We start from the raw sequence: 25,693 nt of genomic DNA on the forward strand, positions 1-25,693 counted from the left end.
GTCCTTTGCATATCTCGAAAACCATTTGTCCGATCGCATTCAGACTTGGTGCGTGTATTGCTGGGGACCCGAGGAAGCGCAGTGTCCGATTTGGTGAAATCTGGAGACGCGACACATTCAATTCATAAACTTAGCAGCGGGGTGAACAGTGCTCTAAGCAGCAGCGGGGGCGAACGGGCACTGCACTACCAACAATTGTTGGTTGGACCCAGTTAAAACCTCAATGTGCGGAGCCAGTTTTCTGCTAACAGACTGAAGCTCAGTGAAAAAGATGAGAGAGGTGGACGCTAACATGAAGCCTATTCTGCTCCACCCATCCATCTTCAAATGGGTCGCGGAGGTAGCAGTTCCAGCAAGGGGACCCCAAACTTTCCTTTCCTTGGTCACTTTAGCCCGCTCTGACTGGGGGATCAAGGCATTCTCAGGCCAGTGTGGAGAAGTAATCCCTACACTTGGTCCTTGGTCTACACCCTCCTCACAGTTCGACTTGCCTGGAAATCCTTGGTGGAGGCAACCAGGAGGCTTCCTTACTTACTAGATGCCCGGACCACCTAGCACTCTGCTGCTGACTGAAAATGACTGATCTAGCTAGTTAGACTAGCTTCCAAGTTCAAATTAGCAAGACTATCTTTCCATATAGGTAAACTAGCTAACTAGCCTGCTGCCCTTTAAGATTATGAATGACATGGGTTTAAGTGAATGGGGGGTAGGGGCTACATTTCTACTTTTTTATTCATATTTTGACCTCAGTTCCTTCTTTGCCATTCAAGTTTGTTAGCTACCTTGTGTTAGAAAAACGGTGGTTCTCTGGCTCTGCCCATCGAGGTTTAACTCAATGAGATTATTTTGCCACAAGGGCAGCTCCGCCTCTGAGAAATGTTTGTCTAACTAAAAATATTGTAAAACTCCCATCTGCCTCGATCAGGACCTCGAAATTTCAATCATAATTTGCATGCAAGTATCGCATTACTGGCTTTGCATATAGGACAGAGTCCATAATTATTTTAGTATATTCCTTTTGCACTCTTTTTTGCATGTTTACTGAAAACAATAATGCTTTTGCGCTGCACTGTAGACACAACACCAGACACCGCCCAAAAATATTACCAGTGTAACATCAAGTAGGCTAGGCCACATCCTGTACATGAAAGATTATCAGTTAGAATATCTGTATTGACTTAGACACTTGTGTGCAGTGGAATGTCTCTCTTGATTTTTTATTTTCTTTATTTAAACAATACAACCTGTATTCTGACATGACTGTGATCATCAATGCTTATGGATGCATGGATGTTCATGTTACAGTATAGGCGATGATTTCCCCTCTGTGGCAGTCAACATAAAAAGAAAATAGATACATTATAATCCTTTTGCTATATTCCTTTGTTGATTACATTGTAGCTTAATTTGATATTATATATATACACATGTAAATAAATAGAAATATGATCACTGAATGATGAGGAAAATCTATGCTATTACAATGTATTGATCAACATCATATGCTCTATCATATGCCTGTCATGTGCTACGACCTCATCCTATAGATAGACAGAGCTATTGTTCCTCAGACCCCCACTCATTCTTACAACCAACATCATGAGATCCTAGGAGGAGCACTGCTTGACCTTTATCAACCTGATGAGATCCTAGCTTGACTCGAGTCAGAGACCTGCATAAGTTCCTTTGCTATAGTGTACTTCTCTCCATGCATGTATTCATTAAAGTGAACACTAATCAACGGACGGCAAACTTGTCTCTATTATTCTTTATTACAACATTATTCATCACTGAAATACGATTGCTGAATTACTACATTAAATATTTCATTTTCATTTGACTTTAATGAATATTTTTCATCTTGTCATTCTAACAATGTACACACGGCAGGCCGCACCAGGCACATGTAAACAGATAAACACAAAATGCTTTTCAGTCAATTTTACAGATTGTACCCAAGAAGTAACCAACTTTGGGAAATACTATATGTACATATCTATAATACAGCCACATAATTGTGTGTGATCTAAACTCCTGTAGATTTATTCTCCTCTGTAAGAACATGCCTTAGGGTTAACTCTAACCCGAACCCTTAATCCTCCAGAGGTTTAAACTACAGCTACAGTATCAACACATTCGTCACACTACATAACTTCATTGCATAGTAATCTCAACAGCTTCTGCAACAAACTACGGTATAGATTTGGATCCTGTATGAGAATGGAACTCTCAATAGCAGCATAAACAGTAGTCTCTCCGCATACTACATAAATGAGTCTGTGCCACTTCACAGCCACTGCTGGTTTTTGAAGGCGGGTTGAAATTGAATGAGTGACAGGTCGTAGCACCGTTGAGAGAGCGGTTCGAAAAATGGGCTGCGCCTCCCGTGTCGTCTGATCACAAAGTCGTTACTGATTGGAGAGGACTGAATCCACCACTGGCATATCACTGGCCAAGTGAACGGTTCCCTCCCATAACCAGCGAGCTGGCTGAGGGAAAGTGTCCCAGACCCAGAGAGAGATCTGCAGCATGCAGTAACGTAGTGTAACAGCGTAAGAACTCTCATGGGTCTGGCGTTGAGACTATAAGCCAGAGCTGGGGTCAAGTCATGAGTTAATTTATCATTTCCAACTCAAACGAGGAACTGGAATTTGAAGAAGAAGAAGGAAACTACAGGAAACAGAATTGGAATTGAATTGGAATTCAATGAATTCTGTGGAAAAAAAAATTCTTGCCACTTATCTGAGATTAGCTACATGTCGTGTTATATATTTATATTATCAATATATATATCAGACAATTGTAAAGGGCTCTTTCAGGTGGTATTTGATGCAGAATATGTAACCGTGCGACACATCCTCATACCGAAACGACAGGATAAGTCAACACCGGCTCTTCCTGGTTACTTCCCCGAACAGGACGAATAAATAATAATCATAGATCTCATCTTGATTCCCACTGTTGAGTATTAGTCTCTCGAAACAGACGTGTTGGCTCCCGCAATTTGCAAGCTAGCTCCGCCTAGCCGTGTGTACTTCATAAAGTTGGTCAAAACGGAAATAAGGCAGGACATCCGCTCAAGGCGGGACATCTGCTAATTTCTCCAATCACCTGCATCGGTTTTGTTAACATGTGTAGTGATTGGACGAATTCCATCGAACTTCCTCCAGTCTGAAGCGTTTTTTTTTCTTTTCTTTGGAAGACGTCGACAACAACTTCCTCTGGGCAAATTTCAACGGGCTAAAGTAGGATTGTGGAAGAGATAGACTGGCCTGAGAGACTAGTTGAGTATCCTCCAGTCCAGTCACATCTTCTTTGAGGGACATTGTGTGGTGCATGGGTCTCCTGATGAGAAGAAGCTGTACACACTGACCAGTGGAAACATCGTGACAGCTCCCAACAAGGAGCCTAACTGCACTACGGCTCCGCACCACACGAGAGCGCTGTGGCCCTCATCACGCAGGATCAGTCCGATGATCACCTTCACGTAGGACAGACTGAGAATAAAGACGATCCAGGCCAACACCTGAGGAGCAGAGGGACAGGAAGGTGGGCTTGTAGAATAAGGAAACCCTAAGACAAAATGTGGCACCATCTCTTTATAGCACATCATTACAAAAATCAAATCTTTTAAAATAAGTTCCTAAATCATCCTTTAAAAATGGGCTTCTCTGTGTTTCAGCGATATTGAATGATTCACTTCAGGTATCAATATTTTCCAATATAGATATGAAATCCAAAAGGGTATAACCACCTTGCTTAGAATCAAACTTTTCATTTTTCCACTTCTGAGTAAGAAGGTAACATTAGCATTTGAGTAATTGAAGCCTAGCAATGGACTCACAATGAGGGCGCCTCCAGAGAAGTCGTTGACTAGCAGTGGACATGGACTCAGCACTGCCATGGTCATGATGTAGGCTCCGACTCCACTGCCCAAGACTGTGAGAGTTCCCATCAGCAGGAGGGACCTGAGTTGACAGAATGACACCAATATGTTGAGGTGTTGCGAGACCCGCATCCCCCCCGCTTGCAAATTTCAATCAAAATTTTCCCTTCAGATTCATGAGTTTGTTTTTTCTCTCCTCAGAAATCACACAACAATGTCACCTACAATGGCCCTAATAAATGTTTTCATGTTCTCCATTGGGTCACAATCCAAACCGACCTTATTGGGAAGAACAGGGCGATGAAGCAGGCCAGAGGGTTGGACACAGCAGCCATGGTGGCTGACAGGTGGTAGATGTTGTTCCCGTAGGGCATGCAGGAGTAGGACTGCACCGAGGGAAGCACCACGTTGGAAAGGCCGCTGACCCAGGCCAGGATGACAAAGATGTAGAGCACCTGCGTCCAGCTGTAGGCGCCGGTGCCGAAGCTGCTTCTGGCCTTCACGCTGCCCACCCGGTACGGATCCAGGATCATGGGCTTCTCCTCGGCCCACTTCCTCGGTTTCACCCCGTTGGTGTAACGAGCGTTGACGACGTGCTCCCGGGCCACAGCGGGGTGGTAGTTCAGCAGCAGGAAAGCCAGCAGGCACACCAGCATCATGGCGCTCAGGAAGAAGAAAAACGCGTCCGCCGAGAAGTTGGCTGGCTGGTACTGAGCCCGCAGGTCAAAGGTCGCGGCGCCGCCGTGGGAGCTGTCGAGGGTGCGGTTCGCCGCCTGGGTGCTGTTCACACAGTGCACCACCCCGACCCCCTGGACCAGAGCCACCAGGGCAGGCAGCAGGCCGCTCACGCCCTCCCCGATGTAGTAGGTGGTGAGATACTGGGGCTTGAGGCGCGTCATGAACGGCAGGAACGTGACCGAGGAGGTGCAGTCCACGGCGGAGAGGAAGAAGGTGAGGACCAGGAGGGCCACGCTGCGCGGGACGCCCCCCACCTCCACGCTCTCCCTCCAGAAGAAAGCCAGCAGGAAGCTGGCCGCCGTGCCCAGGGCGATGATGGCGTAGATGACGGCCGTCTCGTTGAGCGCGCCCGGCCGGAAGCGGTGCATCAGGGTGACGAACAGCGGCCCCACGTTGGCCATCTGGATGACGACGGAGAGGTAGGAGGGCAGGTACCAGCCCTCCGGGATCTGGGGCACGATCAGGGGCAGCTCCACCCACAGGCCGTTGATGGACACCCAGGAGCCCATGCCAAACAGGCACGCCAACAGGTGGGTGAGCAGGGACATGGTGTCGAGTGGGAGGCGGCTTTATGAGTCACAGAGGTTCTAAAATGAGATAACGGAAGTCTGTAAATGTTATCCAATCTGGGAACTCAGAGTCTATCAGTCTGACGACTATAAGACTCTGGGACAGACAGACGATATCTCGCTGTTTCCGGTGGAGAGCGGACGTCTGCACCAGGAATTCTGCTTCCATCATTGTTTACAGTCTCATATGCGGTTATCTGTTTATTAGAGTTCAGCCATTTCGTCTGGAACCTAGAACACCTACAAAATGTATCGATTGGTCAACTCCAACTCCATTTGCGCGTCAGTTGGACTGCAAACATTGACCGCGGCGCACGAAAGTGGAAGTCTTGGCACAGACATCGGCTCTACACCGGAAAGCCAGAAATATCAGCCGTCTGTCCAAGAGTCGTCGTCGTCAGACTGATAGACTCTGGGTGCCCAGATTACACGGATACCTGATAAGTTTCACATCAAAATGAAAGGAAGAATGTGACACTTTTAGTCTGATAAAATAACACTTAAAAGCACTGACGTTACTAGATAACTTCAACCTTTAACTCAAACTGCCTGGTATCTTTTTAAAATGTGTAATTATCTGTGTTTAAAGTGTTTTTTAAATATTAAACACCGACCTTTCATGCACAGTAGTAACATAGCCCATACTCCCCTCTCATATTAAATAGTGATAACATAAAACCTGGGAAATTGAGAGAAGGACATGGTTAACAGAAATAGAAAAAGTAAAACATCTTAAAGGCTATGAAACAAATAATGACAATAACAACACAAAGCATGACAATGTCAAACTCACAGATTGATGACCACCGTGAGCAGGCATCTCTTGCATGTAACTTATTCCTACTGTACATAAGCTAGTGTTCAAGTTAATGTTTACTCAGTGTCCCTGCAGTGTGGAGCCTAGTTAAACCTGTCAACCTTTTCTTCTTAAAAAAAAACTCGTAATTGTCTAATCCACGTGCCCTGTGTATTTCTGTACAATGCACAGTGCAGACTGTGCGGGTGCAGATTATTCTGCATTACCACCAGGGCACAGGGAGCGTCATGTGATCTGAAACATTGCATGGGTCCTGTGCCAAATTTCACCCTGCTGGCCCGTTGTTTTATTTGAGCAAAGGCAGGTTCAACTTGCTTAAAACAGTGTTTCCCAACCAGGGGTAAACGTGTACCCCTATGGGGTACTTAAGCAGCTTTGCAGGTGGTACTTGGAAAGATTGGTGATTACAATTTCTTTCCAAAATGATTTAAAAAAAACAATATTCAAAGTAATTTCATAGGCCCATCTTGGCAAAACTGACGACTTGTGTGTGGAGTTTGCATGTTCTCCCCGTGCTCCCCTGGGGTTTCCTCCAGATAAGAACCCCCCCCCGCTAAAAACATGCACACAAAAAATAGATGCTTTTTCCAATTGAAAACTGCCAGAATTGTATTTTCATTTAATAATCAGATGTGTTAGAGAGGCCTACTAAAAGTGTAATATGAGTTTAATATAACACATTTAGGAGAATCATGGACATGCATGAGTGAGGGGATAATATTGGCATGCCAAAACAGGTCAGGGGGCACCTAACACAAAAAAGGGTTGGGTTACCACTGGCTTAAAACAGCAAGCGTGCAGTAAGGTAAACATGACCACCCACTGCTGTGGTAACGTCCACGAGGGTTACATAACCTGTGGAAACATCTGAGCAGGACATTGTTTATTGAGATGGAAAAGGCATGCGGTGGAAGGGCTTTAATCAGTAAAGGAATGAGGGAACAATAGTAGGAAATGCATGCGTTGCGTTAGAAGAGTGTCTTCAAAGGTGAATGTAACATGAAAAGCAAGTGTTAAGACACTCTGTTAGGGTTGATCTCAGGTAACATAGAAGCATAATTATAAAAGAAAAAGTATATTATAAAGAAGAAAATCTAGTTTGATATTGTCAGAAGTTTATAAAAAGTTCAGTATCGACTGACCTGTGCCACTTGGAATATATCACTATGAATAATGTGGGAGCATTCAATTTAAAGCATCAACATACTTCCAAGAAACAATCTGCATGAAAATAATAACTGAGCTTTCAATAATAAATAAATAAATAAACAAATAAATAAATATAGAACATTCAAACCATTAAAAATCAGTGTTTTCATTTGCAGAGAATAAAGGAGGTGTGCATCCTTGCAGATACTCACATGCTGTGTGCTTCAGGGTTGGAGGTTTCTGCAGAGAGCGAAGTCAAAGTCCTGTACAGTAAACGCTGCGTGACCCGCCCGGCGGCCCGCGGGATTAAGCCCTCCTTGGACCAGTGGGTGTGAGAGCGTCTAGCCAACCATGTGACACACGCCTGTTTGAGCGCTCATGTTCTTAACCTGTAAGAAATATGTTGTCAGCAGGACTTCGGGTTCATCAAAAGAGATCACCATGTGTTCTCAGTGAAAACAACTCCTGAGTCCACACATACTGTACAAGAATCTACAAGATTCGGTAATTCTCCTTAAGGGGATAATGTATGGACGTGTTTTCACCATTCAGTTGCATTTCACATTTCAGAAGTTGACTAAAGGGTAAAAACAAAGCCATTACTATTACAGAATATTAATTTTGAATAAATAAATAAATATAACTAAATAACTAAATAACCTGAATTTAACTGCAAATACATACTGTACTTACTCTTCAGTAAAGGCCTTAAATCAGCATTGTCAAAAATCTATTTATGTTAATGCAAGTAATCAATTTGTCAGATGACATTTGAAAGATTTCATGTTGACATCTACTGTATTTCAATCATGAGAGACTAGAAGGAAAGTACAATAAACTTTAATGATAAAACAACACTTAGATTTGGCGAATGACTCCATGGAATGATGACGCTCCTCTGAGACAAGAGGAGGACGTCAGTGATTTATAGGATAGAGAACCCCCATAGGGAGTTCTACTGGAGTCATGACATTGGTGGTGTTCAGGGGAGGAGGAGGGGCGAAGCAGCAGCAACGCAGGAACAGCAGCTATATGGGTGAACAAACAGGGTGAGTTACAACTTGCAAGAGTCTTAAATAGAACTTCATTTAGGTGATTGGCAACAGCCGAAGAGAGGGAAAGCGTGGGAGACGTTGATTGGACAGGGATAAAGAGGGCGTGCATATTTATGAATGGCTGATGTAACCTGAGGGCGTTGCTGCAGGGGAGAGAGAGATGAATGGAAAGGAACCATGGATTAGTGAATGGGATGGATAAACAATCATTGACTAGTGAAGTAGTCTTCATTATTGAAAACAGTCTAAGACATAATAACAAGTGAGTGTTTAGTATGATGATTAGTAGTTAGTTTATTGTGACACATACACTTACTTTGAAATGTGCTCAGCTGGTCCCATATTGATCTTAGAACAGCAGTTTTCATCCGACATCATTTTGCATCTTGAGTCAAGTGAAATTAAAGAAATACAAATGTATGTGCAAATGTATCTGCACTCTAGTCAAAATGTTTGGACTTTATACAGTATAGACGCTTTTAATTTGACAACATAAACATTCAAAATTGCCCCTAGCTTACTTCCTGTTGCAATGTTTGCTAATACAATAGCTGACAGGAAATAAGCTAGGGTTCAAACTGTTCCCATAGCAACCCAACCAGCTCAGTGGCCTTGTGGTCTGAATGTCCGCCCTGAGACTGGGAGGTTGTGAGTTCGATCCCCGGCCGAGTCATACCAAAGACTATAAAAATGGAACCCATTGCCTCCCTGCTTGGCACTCAGCATCAAAGGGTTGGAATTGGGGGGGGGATCACCATATGATTCCCGAGCGCGGCGCACGCTGCCGCTCACCGCTCCCCCAGGGGATGGGTCAAATGCGGAGAACAAATTTCACAAATTGTGTGACAATCAGTGGGACTTTACCTTTACCCAATTCCGTGAAAACCGTCTATAGACTTCTTCAGGCATTTTTCTGTTGCTTCTCCTTTTGGGTCAAGCTGCTGGTCAGTATTTTGGATGTGTGTAATGGTCATTCAAAATACTGTATATTGACCAGTGCAGTGATCCCACACCAGCAGCATTCCTTTTCTGATTACTATGCCATCTAGAGGGAAATTGACAATATTGCAATGTATAATTATCTAATGCAGAGGTTTTCAAAGTGGGAGGTGGGCCTCCCCAGGGGGGCTCCAAGCAGTTTCAGGGGAGGCTCAGTGAAGGGAAGTGATTTTCTTTTTTACATTAGTTATTATTAAAAGGAGGTTTCATAGAATAGCCTAAATGTGTTTGATTTGATTAAAGAGATAGTTCAGAGATAGTTTTGGGGAATTTCAGTTTCCCCGACTTTCCTAGAGCCAGGAACAAGTAAATGCTTTCAGACAGACCTTTTTATGTATTTGGTGCAGTATGAAGTATGTCAAACAGGAATATCAGGTTATGTTGGCTCAAATTGTTGAGTGTCAATGGGATCAAATAACATAATCATGATCCAATAAGGATCCAGGAATTGAGCGAGGGGGAGGCCCACAGTCTCAGGCTTTGAAAACCCCTGATCTTTTTGTCTGTTTATATCACTGGAAAAGGACTATTTGTAAAAAATAATGGAAAGTTTGTTTCTTTGTGAAATTGCCTTTTTCTGAATAAAATAAAATAAAATAAAGAAACAGAATATGCAGTGTTTGGATTAAGTTGGCACTGAGGTTTTAGAAAGAATTAGAAATTGGAGTGGAGTATTGTCGCCTGTGCAGGTTTTTATGTGGGACAGGGGATTATATTACAAAACACTGCCACAACAATAAAGCTGAATTTTATACTGCAAAAAAAAAATCTGTTTTACCTGCTCAAACCAGTCTGACTCACCTGGTCAAACCTAGTTTAACTCACATTATTATGTGTCAGACTAGGTTTATGAGTCACAGGAAGTGTAAATACAATCGGAACATCTGATTGTATTTACACTTCCCGTTAGTCTCTCAAGCCAGACGGTCTCTTCTGAATAAGGTGAGAATAGCTACACACGAGCATTGGGTTTTGAGACTGTTATCCAAGCTTTAGGCCTTAGCATCATCCTTTAATTAAATAAACATGCGCCGAAAGTTTTGTTTTTCCAACAAATCTTTATTGTTTTACCAGTCGTCATTTCACAGCTACACTTAACATTTTGATATCATAACCCTGGTTATACTGAACTGAACTGTGTGTATCGTAAACTGTGCATGATAATCATCTGAAAAAAGTCAACCATCAACAAAACAAAATGAAAGCTGAGGGGAAAGGTTACAAACGGCCACCGACGCCGTCACGAATGCTGTAGCAAATGGACTTGCTCATTATATAGTGCTTTTCTATTCAACCGACCAATCAAAGCGCTTCACAACAATGCCTAATTATTCATTCACTCACACATTCATACACCGATAGCGACAAGCTACCCTACGCATGCAGGGTGCTGGCACAACCACAAGGAGCAATTTGGGGTTCAGTATCTTGCCCAAGGACACTTCGACAAAGGCGGCAGGTATCGAACAAACGATCTTCGATTAGTGACAACCCGCTCTGTCTCCTAAGCCACAGCTGTGTGTGTTGAAAGAGCCATTAATCACATAATTTACCATTTGTTAAAAATCAGTACAGAGTACTCACCATCTCCACACACCACAAGTATCTTGCACCATGAAGTTAAGGCAACTTTCTGAGACTATTCTTTCACAGAATTCTGAAGCATTTAGTGTATTTTATAAATGTGATGTACTGTAGCAGCATGTTAAATAAAATGACTTTACAAGGTAGTAGTGCATATCAGATACTATACACATTGTTACTCCTTCATGAACTGAAATATCACAATCCCTTGTTAGCAAAACAACATAAGTGTGCATAAACTATTCACTATTAATATACTATTTATTCAACAACAAAGCAAGGTGTTCTTCCCTTAATATGACATAATCTTTCTATACATTTGGAATGATCAGAAATCTCCCAAAAATGATCAGATAGTTTAAAATAAAAAATGTTAGTAAAAATAAAAAAAAACATTTTGAAAAACAACACACAGCCAAATCTAGAAGAAACTGTAATATCTAAAAGTCATATTTTAAAACTAATAATCTCGAAGATTTCCTTCTCTTTGCTGACACCTATGGCAATGAGCAGGTGCAGTCTAAACAGTGTTGCATTATGTTAAAGGGATACGCCAACATTTTGGGAGTTTAGGCCATTTGTCATATTGTTTATATCAAAACTAGAATATACATGGTTTCATTTTCAGAGCGGTACAGCCATCGTTGCTACTTAGCTAGCACTACAATGCTAGTGACGGGTACAGCCGTCAGTCGCCCAAAATACACATTGCAACAGCAACACAAACACTCACATGTCCATGGGGTGACTCGTGCACTCACCAAACGTCATTTTTGTAGTAAATCCACACACCGAAAACCAAACCAAACCTAATGAGTATAACCGAAGTGACTTCCTCGTTTGCCACGTGGTGCATGCGCAGTACAGCGCACCATGTACATTCTAGTTTTTGACATAGACAATATGACAAATTCCCAAAATGTTGGCGTATCCCTTTAAGTTTGTCAGTTTGTTGGGCCATAGTAACCACCCGCAATGCTAGCAGAGACGGGGGAAAAAGTAGCTTGTTATCCTACTTCCCACAAGAGTTGTTGGGAACCTACAGTAACGTGCAGCTCAACTGCAGTGCAGGCTCACTGCTCTTATGACATCACTGATGATGTCATAACTTAGCATCACTGATGATGTCACAATGCCTATGACATCAGTGGTGTCACAATAAGATCATTTATGACATCACTGATGATGTCACAAAAATTGTGCCTATGACATCACTTCCGGGACAAAAATTGAAACCGAGAACAACGCCCACTTGCTCCCTTTTATAAATAGATGAAAATCTTTGGGATTATAACTTTAAAGTTAACATTTCTCAGGCATACACAAATAATTTTGGCATGAAATCAACGAATGTCACTGTATGTAATAATAAGTACATCTACATCTATGAATTACATGTTTCAAGTCATTGCATTGGTATTTTTCAAATACTGTGCACTGACTTCCACAGCAGAACTGGGTTGTTGTCCATCTTATTCTGACAATGTCAAAATGTGAGTCAGCTGTTTGCTAAATCTGCACTCTCTCTTTCATCTTCATGTGGAATGAAGTCAAGTGGAAGAGGTAGCCGCCAGCCTTTGAAAAGGCTCAACTGAATGGCAGTGGGATGGGACACAGAGCCACTGTACTTTCTCAATGTGAATGTTGTTTTTCTGCGTGAGGCCCAGGAGGAGCAACCAGTGTGGATGAATGAGTTACTGATTCTCTCCCTGAGTAAATCATACTTTTCATGTGATATGAAGTAATGGGCAAAAGAAACAACAGCAGCTCTGTTATTGTAAACAACTTCAACAACATAGAGATTCATTATAAAACCACCGCACAAAGCACATGTGGTATTAGGCATTTTACATCCCCTTGGCCACCAGCTCAATGCAGCCATTATCTGGGAATGCTCTTAGTTACACAAACAAGCTCCAGGGCCGTAGACTCTTTGACATGGGAGAGGATGCCTCACCCGTGGCCCTGATCCCCAAGAACGATTAGGCAGACGTGTGCTCAACTCAAAGACCCCAAAACGCGCGGAGAAAAGAGCCATCTCTTGGGAGCTGTGTGTCCAAAACAAGCCAAACCCAGAGTCCGACGCGACGTGTCTCGCCCCCCCCCCCCCCCCCCCCCCCCCCCCCGCTAGCTGCAGTTGTCCACGCACTCCTGAGCCCTGGCGAACACGTGGTAGACGCTGACCAGGGGGAACATGGCGAGTGCGCCCACGAGGGAGCCGGCCTGGATGGAGATGCCGCACCACAGCAGGGCGGCGTGACCGGCTTCGTGGAGCAGCGTCCCGATCGCCACCTTCAGGTAGGAGAAGAGGCCAGTGAAGATGATCCAGGAGATCACCTGCGGAGCACAAACAAGTGGTTCAAGTCAGCGGGTACAGGGGGAAACACCGGTGAAACTGAAGTGTCTATTGTCAGTTATTCTCAACCTTTCTCATATCGAGGACGCCATATTTAGTCCACGTTAGAGCCATGGACCCCATTTTGTCTCTCGGACCAAAATCGGAGAATATTTTTATGGTTAGGTATGATTTTGTCCAGAAAACTATAAATCGGTTTAGGTCAAATCTTAACACGTTCACTGCCAACGACGTATTACTCCGTCAAAAAAAATCCAACGGTTCACTGCCAATGACGTATTACTCCGTCAAAATTTTTTTTTTTTTTTTTGACCGTGGGATGTGCATCTAACCCTTTTACATCTCTTATATAATTATTGGAACCACCGAACGTTTACAACCCATTCCACCGACCCACTAAGTGGCGACAGTGCTCTCCTGACTAGAGGAAGGCAAGCATTTTCATGAAAATGGATTGGCGAAAACGCTTTCGTTTTCGCGCTGATTGCTGGCGGTGCGGGATTGCAAATTTGCATAATAGATTACGGGTGGAACACACTTTGAAACACGCAGCATAAATATGACCAGAATCGCAAAAGCTTCATCAAAGCTCTCAACCAAAACTCCAAGAAACAAGCGAGTCCATCCAGACTTCCTCAAAGAGCGGCCGCGCAGACAGGCACAGCAGCAGCAGCAGCAGCAGCAGCAGCAGCAGCAGCAGCAGCAGCAGCAGCAACGAGCTTGTGACACGGCCGCTGCAGCCAAGAAGAACGCCCACGGAGGGAGGAGTTGGAAGCAGAGGGGGGTTTCCTGCTGTTATGGAGGAAATTACTGTTCAAAACTATTGTTTAGATGTCTGACGTCTTACTGATGCCAAAAATGAATGGTTAAAGTGACTGTTCTATCGAATTTCACAAAAAGCCGTTTATCTCTGAATATTTTTTCAGACGCTGAAACCATGCTGTATTCAACTGCTACTACTAACTCTACAAACTAACTCTTTTAGACAGAGAAAGCACACATTCTATTAGTTCTTTTGAGATATTGTGTGTTCACAAAATCTTAGCAGAAAAGAATCCTCGGGTCTTGAAAGATGAGCCAGAATCCTCAAAAAAACCCTCTGGCAGAACCTACCTACAGTAAAAAAAAACGGCTGGCAGTGAATGTGTTAAGACTCACTTTTATACAAAGGCCTTCTTATAGTTTTATTGAATTTATTCCTTAGCCACACCCCTTTTACTGATGTTTTATCGCTGTCTTGTTGTTTTACAGTTTTATGGTTTTATTGCTTCGTCTTATTTGCCTGTTCTGTTCCTTACTTGTTGCTTGTTTTCCCTTGTCGGGTTTTATTGGAACTGTTACTCTTCCTATCTTTTATTTTATGGAAAGCACAAGTAACTGTTTTGAAAAATGTGTAGTATATAAAGTTATTGTTGTTATTAATATATTGTAGGTAATCAAAACAGCCATTCTTCTACATTCTCTAACTGTGTTAACTTCTTCAAAGTGAAATGCGGAGAAGGTGATCGGCTGCCCCCTCCCCTCCCTCGAGTCCCTACACGACACCAGGGCCTTGAGGAGGGCCAGAAAGATCATGGCTGACCCATCCCACCCGGGTCACGACCTCTTCACCATGCTTCCCCACGGTAGGCGGCTGCTACGCCTGCCAGTGACTCTGAAAAACCGCCACAGACTCAGCTTTCTCCCCTCAGCTGCACGTCTTGTAAATCAGTCAGGTATCCCCCTGCTCCCCCTCCCCCCTCAGGGGAGCTGCCTCGGGACTGAACTCTAATCTAAGCTTGCACTGCCCATATCAGTCTGATCACCAGTAATTGCACTTTCTTTGTGCTGCTGCTGTTCCACTGTATTTGTCTTGTTTTGCACTTGTCCCTTTTATGTGAAAAGATGAATGCACTTTAATGCCAAAGCAAGTTCCTATATGTTACATAACATAAATGGTGAATAAATGATATCCGATTCTGATTCTGCTGACCTCTAACAATTCATCAATTTGCTGGGGACGCCTTGGAACCCCCTCAAGGCCTCCTGCACCTGGTCTCCAGACTCCACGTTGAGATCCACTGGTCTGGTCTAGGTGTTAATGGTCTGATGAGAAATGTGTGTCTTCACTCACCACTAAAGCCACACCAGAGTGGCTTCCCAACAGAGGGGGACAGGGGCTGAGTGCTGCTAACACCAGGAGATAGACAGCAAACACTCCTGCTCCCAAAGACATGCACCCAAGACCAGCGGAGGACCTGGAAGACAAAAGCAGAGATGATCACAAGAATTTAGTCAAAAGGTTTTCATAGGAACAAACAGTCCTAACTATCAGATGTACAGTAAGAACTGTGCTCCTAGGTTCACTAAGGTCAATCGATGTCAAAAAAGATCCTTTGTCATTCAATCGCTCATCATATCTTCTCACCTGAGGAGAAGGAACATGGCCACAAAGCAGGCCACGGGGTTCGCTATGTTGCCAAGGACCACGGAGAGGTGAAAGGTCATGGTGCCGTAGGGCAGACAGGAGAAGCTCTGGACAGATGGCAGGACGCCGTTGGTGAGGGCGTTGGAGATGGCGAGCAGCGCCAGCAGGTAGATGTTGCGCGGCGTCCAGAACGTCTGGACAGGCGGCTGTTCCTCCACCTGCACCTGCTCCTCGGACGCGGGCGGCCCTCCGTTGTGCAGCGGGTGAGTTTCGTCCCCGTTCCCCTTCGCTGCTGCCGTGGCGTCGGCCGGCTCCTGCTGCTGCTGCGGCGGCGGCGCGTCTGCTTGCGATTCTGTCCGCCTCCGCGTCAACGCCAGGAAGCTCAGGGCCGAGACCGACAGCATGATGAACAAGAACCAGAAGAAGTTCTGGGCGGGGAAGCTCTCTTTCAAGTACTCGGGTTGCACCGTGCCGTTCACCGTTTTACACTCCACCTTCCCCACGCCTTGGCCCAAGGCCACGACGCAGGGGAACAAGGCGCTGAGGCCCTGTCCGATGAAGAAGGTGCGGATATACTGGGGGGGGTAACGGAACATGAACGGCAGGAAGGTGACGTTGGACGTGCAGCAGACCAGAGACAACACAAAGGTGAGGAGCAGGAAGGGCAGCGAGCGCTCCTCTCCGCCCACCGTGACCGTGTGCGACCAGAAGACGGCCAGGAACGCCGACGCCACCACCGCCAGCGCCTGGATGCAGTGGATGAGGAGGCGCTCATTTAACCTCCCCGGAGCACAGTGGTGTGTAACGGTGACTGCTATTGGACCCAGGTTCCCGAAGGCTATAAGCACTGAGAGGTAGGCGGGCAGGTTCCACCCTACAAATAAGAAAAGGCAGTCATCATCAGCTAAATGCCATGTCAATAATTTGCAAATACTGTGATATTGCAAACATACAACTTGGCCTTATACGTCATATAGCTGGATTACATGCAATAGCAGTGAATTAAAACATGGGAAAACAATTAACTCTATCAATCATCACCAGCCAAGCATCAGTGAAACAGTCAAAAATGTGTTCTGATTTAATTTAACCAACTAATTATTAATTTGCTTAGTTATGCAAATTACTACCATACAACTACACATTGGTACCATACTTATTATTAAAGCAACATCGGAGCCCAATTCTTTGTATGTGTAGTGTACATACTTGGCCAATAAAGCTGATTCTGATATTGGTATCATAATTATTATTATTATTCATTATTGTTACCTATAGGAGCAGCGGCTGAACTAACAGCATAAAAGTAGCAATCCTTTCCTGTACATCTCAACGGAAAGATAACGTTAATAGCACCAACAACGCCAAGTTCCCACTGGAGGAGCCAGCGATCGTTGAGCTGGATAAACGTAAACTCCGTAAACAGACCATGCAAAGGTCATCTGAGGAGCACTGACCTTCGGGCAGGACACTGACAACCACCGGGAGCTCAACCCACAAACTGTTGACCGAGATCCAGGAGCCCATAGCGAAGAGAGCCATCAGCCCGTGTGTCACCGCCTCGCTGCTCCACCAGCTAGCCCAGGACATTGTTGCTAACTCTGGGAGGAAATTAATTGACGTGTGTTGTCGTTTGGCTTGTTTCCGCCTGTTGACGCCGACAATGTGGGTCCCACACGCCCTGCGATGTTGCCCTACAAATCCATCATGAGCTCGCAGGGTGGTCTCGGCGAGACAGTAGAAGGAAAACAAATGAATGGTGTAGCTTTACGCAAAGTTCCCGCCCCTTTTGATGCCTTCATGTACTCCTCGTAAGCTCCGGCTTTCGACGTGCAACTCGTAAATAGACCCTGAACAAAAGTTGTTTTGTGACTGTTTTATTTTATGAATCAGAGCTTCTGCTGCAGCAGCGGAATGGACGGGAGACTGCATCAGGCTTGAAATTCATGTTGTAATGATTGGCCAAATGTTGTGCGTGACAACAACTACATGTAAAAGAGTCACATCTTTGCAACTCTCTGGTATCCGTGTTGTAGCAATATGGTTGTAGTAGCAGCACATTGTTCGGTCCTTCATTGGCGCTCCACTTGTAAATATTATTAGCACTTGCACTTGAAGGCAGCATTAGCACAGAACCGCTCAGCACTGAAAAAACAAGGGGGCGGGCATTTCGAGAAAATGGGTGCGTTCGTTATCTTGTCTCCTCCAGTCCGGGCGACACACCAGCAGCATCTCTGTCAAAAGCAGACCCATGAAGCAGACAGGGTTCCCAAACGTTTCCCTGCCAAGCCCCCGCCCCGCCCGAACAGATTAGACTACGGACCACTAACGAACCTTTGATTGATAAGTTTCTGTTGATAGCATTGTTGATAGTAATGATTAGTACAGCACCGAACCACTGTTTATCTATTTATACTGTAGTTGGGGAGATAAGGCTAGTCAAGTATTATTTGCATAACAATTCACACACATCCATGGTTTCAACACAGTAAATGGAAAAACAAACAAAAATGAAAGAGGGTTCAAAGAGATTCCTATAACATTCTCTGACTGGCCTTCAAATCACTATACTAATACAATACAATATACAACACAATACTAATAGTAGTGTAATTAAGCTATTTTGCTGCTGGGACGGTCTTGATCCTTCTGTGGATTGTTGTTGACATTAAAAATGAATAAATCCTAGTAGTGTATTGACTTTTGACACAGTGACCCCAATAAGCCCCTCGCAATCATTGCTGTTTCCTTCTTTTCTTGAGCTCCTCCCCCAGTCAACTCTTTCACAAGCAGGAACTCACTGACAGAGTTGATGCAACCACACATGACTGTATAAGACTGACATTCAACAAAATCAAAATACAACTAAAGATGTGTTGATTAAAAAATGCATATCATCACAATCAAACTTAGAAATAAATGACTTGGCACCAGGCTACGCTTTCCTAGTTTATCATGTAGCTTTAGATGATGTAACTAAAATGACCAACAAAATACAAAGCAAAAACAAACTTTATTTTGCTAGTGTTCACATACACCTTTGAAGTCAGCACTATTGACTGTCCTTTGAATGATGAAAATTAGTTTCATGTGCTATAAAAACAACAAACAAAAGTATTAACAGTCAACTACTTTTCAGCAACAAAAATGTCACCTTTCTATAAAAACCAATAGGAAAATACAGTGTCATACAATTTGGCAATTGTGACAATAAGCATTATGTAATATCAAAAATATATAAGCACAAAACCAAATGCGTTTTATTTTACTATGGCATCAAGATAATCTGATGAAGGTCTCACGACCGAAACGTTATTCTTATTAAACTTTTGATTGCATGTGGAGACAGTGTGTGGGAGTTTATTCTTGTACTATGGCATCAACAAAATGTACAGCGCATGTTAGCTGCATCTGCGATAAACTGAGTGATACATGTACCGTAGTTTAAATGTGAGGCATGCTTGAGGTCACAGCATGCTTTCTTAGCTTGTGAACACAGAATCATACTGCCGAGTCCCACATCGACATATCTGTCTAGTGACATGCAAGTCATATCATCATGTATCTACACCTCAAATGAAAGTTCAACTGCAAGTCTTGAGGTATTTTTCTTTTCTTCATAGAAAGCCATCCAATGCTTTCTCTACCTTTCCATAATAAGGGCTTAAGACATGGATGGATGGAATGCAAAGTGGCACTTAATGAGACATTCCCAAACCTCCTCAATTTGGAATTCCTATCACTCCAGTGGTCCATGTGAGCTCTTTCAAAGTTCATAATCTTCTTCTCAATTGCATCATGTATGTCCACAATTAAATGGACATTGTAGTGTACAAAAAAAAGCTATAGGAGAAACCAGTGAAGTGTTTTGCACAGTAACAAATTAATTTTCCACCTCAAATGATATCATGGTTGGATGCTCTTTGCATGTTAAGAGCATACTGATTTTTCAGAAGATCCATGGAAACTTGATTGGACGCACCTGATTTCAAATCATACACACTTGTCAGCTCTTGGACAGAAATCATAACAATGTCCAGCAGGCGTAAGGCTTCTCCTTTGTTATCTGGGGTTTTCATTTTCACACCTGCAAGCTTTCTTAGCTTGTGAACACAGAATCATACTGCCGAGTCCCAGATTGACGTGATTTCTGCATAGTGACATGCAACTTATTTATCACGTATCTAGACCTCAAATGAAAGTTTTATAGCCCAAATCAAAGCTCTCTCACGAGCTGCTGCTGCTTCCACTCGGACCAGTTTGAGCCTCTGTTGTTGCATGCTTACTAGGCGATGTCAGTTTAGGTGACATGACAAAACGGTACCCAGGTTTAACCCGGGGAAGTGCGATTTTCAGTTTACTAGCCGCCTGTGTGTAGGAGGTGCAGTTTAACGCTCTGTCCAGGATTGGGTCATTGTTGTCAAGAACCATTTTCTGGTACATGATCTCACAGCGCAGCGATTCATATTTGACAGCTCGGGGTCTTTCGGCCAATCGCAAAAGCAATTTGTCGACATCCTGCTGCGTCTTGCAAGGTCCTCCATTTTTGCTCACTGTATGCATGATGTACTGTCAAAGGTTTTCTCTTGCAGTGGGGTCTGCAGGAATACGTTGGCCATCAACTCGGGCTCCAGGAGCGTTGAAGGATCTTTGGACCACTCCAGGAGCTTCTGGTAGAGACAGAGTATGTATCGGCTGAAGAGCGAGTATTCCCCGACGCTTTTCAGAAGCTGCCAGTAAGGACCGAGGATTTTGCAGTATACGATGGCCAGAACACATACGAGGTTCTGGATCACATCGTCACCGGCATCAGCGGTGACACTCTCCAGAATGACATTGGGTTCGTCGTCGTTGTTCAGTAACAGCAGATCGGAGAAGAAGAGGGCGATCTCTTTGTGATGGTGAACCAGGCCCGCCGCAGCTTCAAAGTAGTTGTTGAATCGGTTCGACAGATTCACCGCAAGTCTGGAGGGGTTTTTCTTCTCTTCACAGAAAGCCACCCAATGCTTCCTGTAGTTTTCCTTAGCAGGCGCACGGGGGCTTAAGACGTCACAGACCATGTGGATGTAACGCGAAGTGGCGCTTTCGGAGAAATTCACAAACCTCTTGAACTTCGGAATCCTATCGCGGCCCAGTTTCTCTCCAGTAGCCTGCGTGATCTCGCTTTCAATGCTCATGATCTGCTGCTCGATCGCGTCGTGCATGTCGACGAGGAAGTGGGCATTGTAGTGTAAAAAAGCTATGGGAGAAACCAGTGACGCGCTCGCAGGAAGTGAGTCAATTTGTTCCTCAAACTGCATCATGGCCGGATGCTCTTTGCATGTGAGAGCATACTGGTTTTTGAGAAGATCCATCGAAACTTTCTTGGACGCATCTGATTTCCCACCATACACACTCGTCAGCTTTTGGACAGAAAGCATAGCGATGTCCAGCAAGGTTAAGGCTTCTGCTTTGTCATGTGGCGTTTCATCTTTACCGCTGGATTTATTTGAATCGCCGTCACTTTCATCGCTTGATGTGGACTTTCCCTCGTCCATCGTCCTCTTTTTTGCATCTGGTTCATGGCTCTCGTCATCTTGCATACTTTCATAACTCTCATATTCCTCCTTTACTGTCACCTTTCGATAGTTTTGCTTCTTTCTTTCTTTCTTCACTATTTGACATACGTCGACGACTTTGTTCGGCACCAGTTCACCAGAGAAAAGAGCCATCTCTTGGGAGCTGTGTGTCCAAAACAAGCCAAACCCAGTCCGACGTGACGTGTCTCGCTCCCCCCCGCTAGCTGCAGTTGTCCACGCACTCCTGAGCCCTGGCGAACACGTGGTAGACGCTGACCAGGGGGAACATGGCGAGCGCGCCCACGAGGGAGCCGGCCTGGATGGAGATGCCGCACCACAGCAGGGCGGCGTGACCGGCTTCGTGGAGCAGCGTCCCGATCGCCACCTTCAGGTAGGAGAAGAGGCCAGTGAAGATGATCCAGGAGATCACCTGCGGAGCACAAACAAGTGGTTCAAGTCAGCGGGTACAGGGGGAAACACCGGTGAAACTGAAGTGTCTATTGTCAGTTATTCTCAACCTTTCTCATATCAAGGACGCCATATTTAGTCCACGTTAGAGCCATGGACCCCATTTTGTCTCTCGGACCAAAATCAGAGAATATTTTTATGATTAGGTATGATTTTATCCAGAAAACTATAAATCGGTGTCGTCTTTTAGGTCGAATCTTAAGACTCACTTTTATACAAAGGCCTTCTTATAGTTTTATTGAATTTATTCCTTAGCCACACCCCTTTTACTGATGTTTTATCTCCGTCTTATTGTTTTAGTTTTATGGTTTTATTGCTTCGTCTTATTTGCCTCTTCTGTTCATTACTTGTTGCTTGTTTTCCCTTGTCGGGTTTTATTGGAACTGTTACTCTTCCTATGTTTTATTTTATGGAAAGCACAAGTAACTGTTTTGAAAAATGTGTAGTATATAAAGTTATTGTTGTTATTAATATATTGTAGGTAATCAAAACAGCCATTCTTCTACATTCTCTAATTGTGTTAACTTCTTCAAAGTGAAATGCGGAGAAGGTGATCGGCTGCCCCCTCCCCTCCCTCGAGTCCCTACACGACACCAGGGCCTTGAGGGGGGCCAGAAAGATCATGGCTGACCCATCCCACCCGGGTCACGACCTCTTCACCATGCTTCCCCACTCTGAAAAACCGCCACAGACTCAGCTTTTTCCCCTCAGCTGCACGTCTTGTAAATCAGTCAGGTATCCCCCTGCTCCCCCCTCCCCCCTCAGGGGAGCTGCCTCGGGACTGAACTCTAATCTAAGCTTGCACTGCCCATATCTGTCTGATCACTAGTAATTGCACTTTCTTTGTGCTGCTGTTCCACTGTATCTGTCTTGTTTTGCACTTGTCCCTTTTATGTGAAAAGATTAATGCACTTTAATGCCAAAGCAAGTTCCTATATGTTACATAACATAAATGGTGAATAAATGATATCCGATTCTGATTCTGCTGACCTCTAACAATTCATCAATTTGCTGGGGACGCCTTGGAACCCCCTCAAGGCCTCCTGCACCTGGTCTCCAGACTCCACGTTGAGATCCACTGGTCTGGTCTAGGTGTTAATGGTCTGATGAGAAATGTGTGTCTTCACTCACCACTAAAGCCTCACCGGAGTGGCTTCCCAACAGAGGGGGACAGGGGCTGAGTGCTGCTAACACCAGGAGATAGACAGCAAACACTCCTGCTCCCAAAGACATGCACCCAAGACCAGCGGAGGACCTGGAAGACAAAAGCAGAGATGATCACAAGAATTTAGTCAAAAGGTTTTCATAGGAACAAACAGTCCTAACTATCAGATGTACAGTAAGAACTGTGCTCCTAGGTTCACTAAGCTCAATCGATGTCAAAAAAGATCCTTTGTCATTCAATCGCTCGTCATATTTTCTCACCTGAGGAGAAGGAACCCGGCCACAAAGCAGGCCACGGGGTTCGCTATGTTGCCAAGGACCACGGAGAGGTGAAAGGTCATGGTGCCGTAGGGCAGACAGGAGAAGCTCTGGACAGATGGCAGGACGCCGTTTTTGAGGGCTTGGGAGATGGCGAGCAGCGCCAGCAGGTAGATGTTGCGCGGCGTCCAGAACGTCTGGACAGGCGGCTGTTCCTCCACCTGCACCTGCTCCTCGGACGCGGGCGGCCCGCTGTTGTGCAGCGGGTGCATCTCGTGCGTCTCGTCCCCGTTCCCCTTCGCTGCTGCCGTGGCGTCGGCCGGCTCCTGCTGCTGCTGCTGCGGCGTGTCTGCTTGCGATTCTGTCCGCCTCCGCATCAACGCCAGGAAGCTCAGGGCCGAGACCAACAGCATGATGAACAAGAACCAGAAGAAGTTCTGGGCGGGGAAGCTCTCTTTCAAGTACTCGGGTTGCACCGTGCCGTTCACCGTTTTACACTCCACCTTCCCCACGCCTTGGCCCAAGGCCACGACGCAGGGGAACAAGGCGCTGAGGCCCTGTCCGATGAAGAAGCTGCGGATATACTGAGGGGGGTAACGAGACATGAACGGCAGGAAGGTGACGTTGGACGTGCAGCAGACCAGAGACAACACAAAGGTGAGGAGCAGGAAGGGCAGCGAGCGCTCCTCTCCGCCCACCGTGACCGTGTGCGACCAGAAGACGGCCAGGAACGCCGACGCCACCACCGCCAACGCCTGGATGCAGTGGATGAGGAGGCGCTCGTTTAACCTCCCTGGAGCACAGTGGTGTGTAACGGTGACTGCTATTGGACCCAGGTTCCCGAAGGCTATAAGCACTGAGAGGTAGGCGGGCAGGTTCCACCCTACAAACAAGAAAAGGCAGTCATCATCAGCTAATGCTATGTCAATAATTTGCAAATACTGTGATATTGCAAACATACAACCTGGCCTTATACGTCATATAGCTGGATTACATGCAATAGCAGTGAATTAAAACATGGGAAAACAATTAACTATATCACTCATCAGTGAAACAGTCAAAAATGTGTTCTGATTTAATTTACCCAACTAAACTAATTATTAATTTGCTTAGTTATGCAAATTACTACCATAAAACTACACATTGGTACCATACTTATTATTAAAGCAACATCGGAGCCCAATTCCTTGTATGTGTAGTGTACATACTTGGCCAATAAAGCTGATTCTGATATTGGTATCATACTTATTATTATTACCCAGCAAACATTTTCACGTATAACGACCGTCTGCTGCACGTCAAACCACTACATCTAGTCAGGGTCTAATTATATATTCTGAATGGAAATCTTAGCGACGTAATTCCTCTACTTCCCCACAACGTGTCCAGATTCAACGATTTTTGAAAGACAAAAGATCACACCTCATGCGGGATTCGATCCTGCAGCGCCCGCTTCGCAGTCATGTGTCTTATCCATTAGGCCACCGAATTAGTTACAAATGCTACGGATTTGGTCATATATAGAGATACTTAACATTGAGCACTTAGCATTTTGACGGTCCCGACTGGAAGTTGCGTTGATAGGCTAGCTGCCTCGCTAATTCTGTTTCATGATTTCAACCAGCGATGAGACAGGTATATTTATATAATTTACGATAATATAACCAACGTGACTTTAGCAGACAGCATAGCACATCCAAAACCCACAACACTGCGTTTAGTTACGGCAAGAGAAATGGGACAATACCAGGATTCAGGAAGTTTGTGATAAATACAAGCCCATAGCAAGAGACACTTGCACTTATATGACATAAACGTGTTTTCATATTAAAAAAAGAAAAGGGCGTTCAATAAAAGTCGTCATTGCAGGTGGAGTGCATGTCACACTGTGAGTATCTGATCACACAACAGGTAAATTGTCAATCAAACGTCATTTTATTCAACAAAAACACAAAAGACACCTACATGTGGTGTTTTCAAAGCAATATGAGGTCAATATTTTTTGTTTTGAAGTGACAGTCTAAACGTTACTTTGGAGGAATGTGGAGAGAACGTCAGACTTAGATGGTAGATGCCAAACCACAATTCTATCGTCTGGTGATGTCGCGGTCAAGACGATGTTTGCTGGGTATTCATTATTGTTACCTATAGCAGCAGCGGCTGAACTAACAGCATAAAAGTAGCAATCCTTTCCTGTACATCTCAACGGAAAGATAACGTTAATAGCACCAACAACGCCAAGTTCTCACTGGAGGAGCCAGCGATCGGTGAGCTGGATAAACGTAAACAGACCATGCAAAGGTCATCTGAGGAGCACTGACCTTCGGGCAGGACACTGACAACCACCGGGAGCTCAACCCACAAACTGTTGACCGAGATCCAGGACCCCATAGCGAAGAGAGCCACCAGCCCGTGTGTCACCGCCTCGCTGCTCCACCAGCTAGCCCGGGACATTGTTGCTAACTCTGGGAGGAAATTAATTGATGGGTGTTGTCATTTGGCTTGCTTCTGCCTGTTGACGCCGACAATGTGGGTCTGGGGTCCCACACGCCGTGTTCCCGCCTCTTTTGATGCCTTCAAGTACTCCTCGTAAGCTCCGTCTTTCGACTTGCAAACTCGTAAATACCATAAGCGGGGTATTTCAAGTGCTATTGGTCGGGGAAAACAGCACTTTTTGCAATAGAC

The 25,693-nt window shown here is 44.7% G+C and overlaps 1 protein-coding gene and 1 pseudogene across 2 annotated transcripts; both read right to left on the reverse strand.

Annotated features, from left to right (window-relative positions):
* Nucleotides 1–3,304: 3,304 nt before the first annotated feature.
* LOC310785067 (riboflavin transporter 2 pseudogene) lies at nt 3,305–5,172 on the reverse strand (annotated as a pseudogene). Its single transcript has 3 exons — nt 4,166–5,172; nt 3,845–3,968; nt 3,305–3,526 (listed from the first exon to the last, which is right to left on the reverse strand). The product of its transcript is annotated as a riboflavin transporter 2 pseudogene (transcript).
* A 7,752-nt stretch (nt 5,173–12,924) lies between these two features.
* On the reverse strand, nt 12,925–25,462 carry LOC310785068 (uncharacterized protein; the record flags this gene model as incomplete). Its single annotated transcript, XM_083646058.1, has 9 exons — nt 12,925–13,134; nt 15,267–15,390; nt 15,561–16,434; nt 17,018–17,285; nt 20,171–21,234; nt 21,344–21,548; nt 22,718–22,841; nt 23,012–23,891; nt 25,330–25,462. The coding sequence occupies 9 exons, from the start codon at nt 25,460–25,462 to the stop codon at nt 12,925–12,927; spliced, it is 3,882 nt and encodes a 1,293-aa protein (XP_083502184.1).
* Between the last annotated feature and the right edge of the window lie 231 nt (nt 25,463–25,693).

Source organism: Poromitra crassiceps, assembly GCF_964638095.1.
Source record: "Poromitra crassiceps genome assembly, chromosome: 11".
NCBI classification, from domain to species: Eukaryota; Metazoa; Chordata; class Actinopteri; order Beryciformes; family Melamphaidae; genus Poromitra; species Poromitra crassiceps.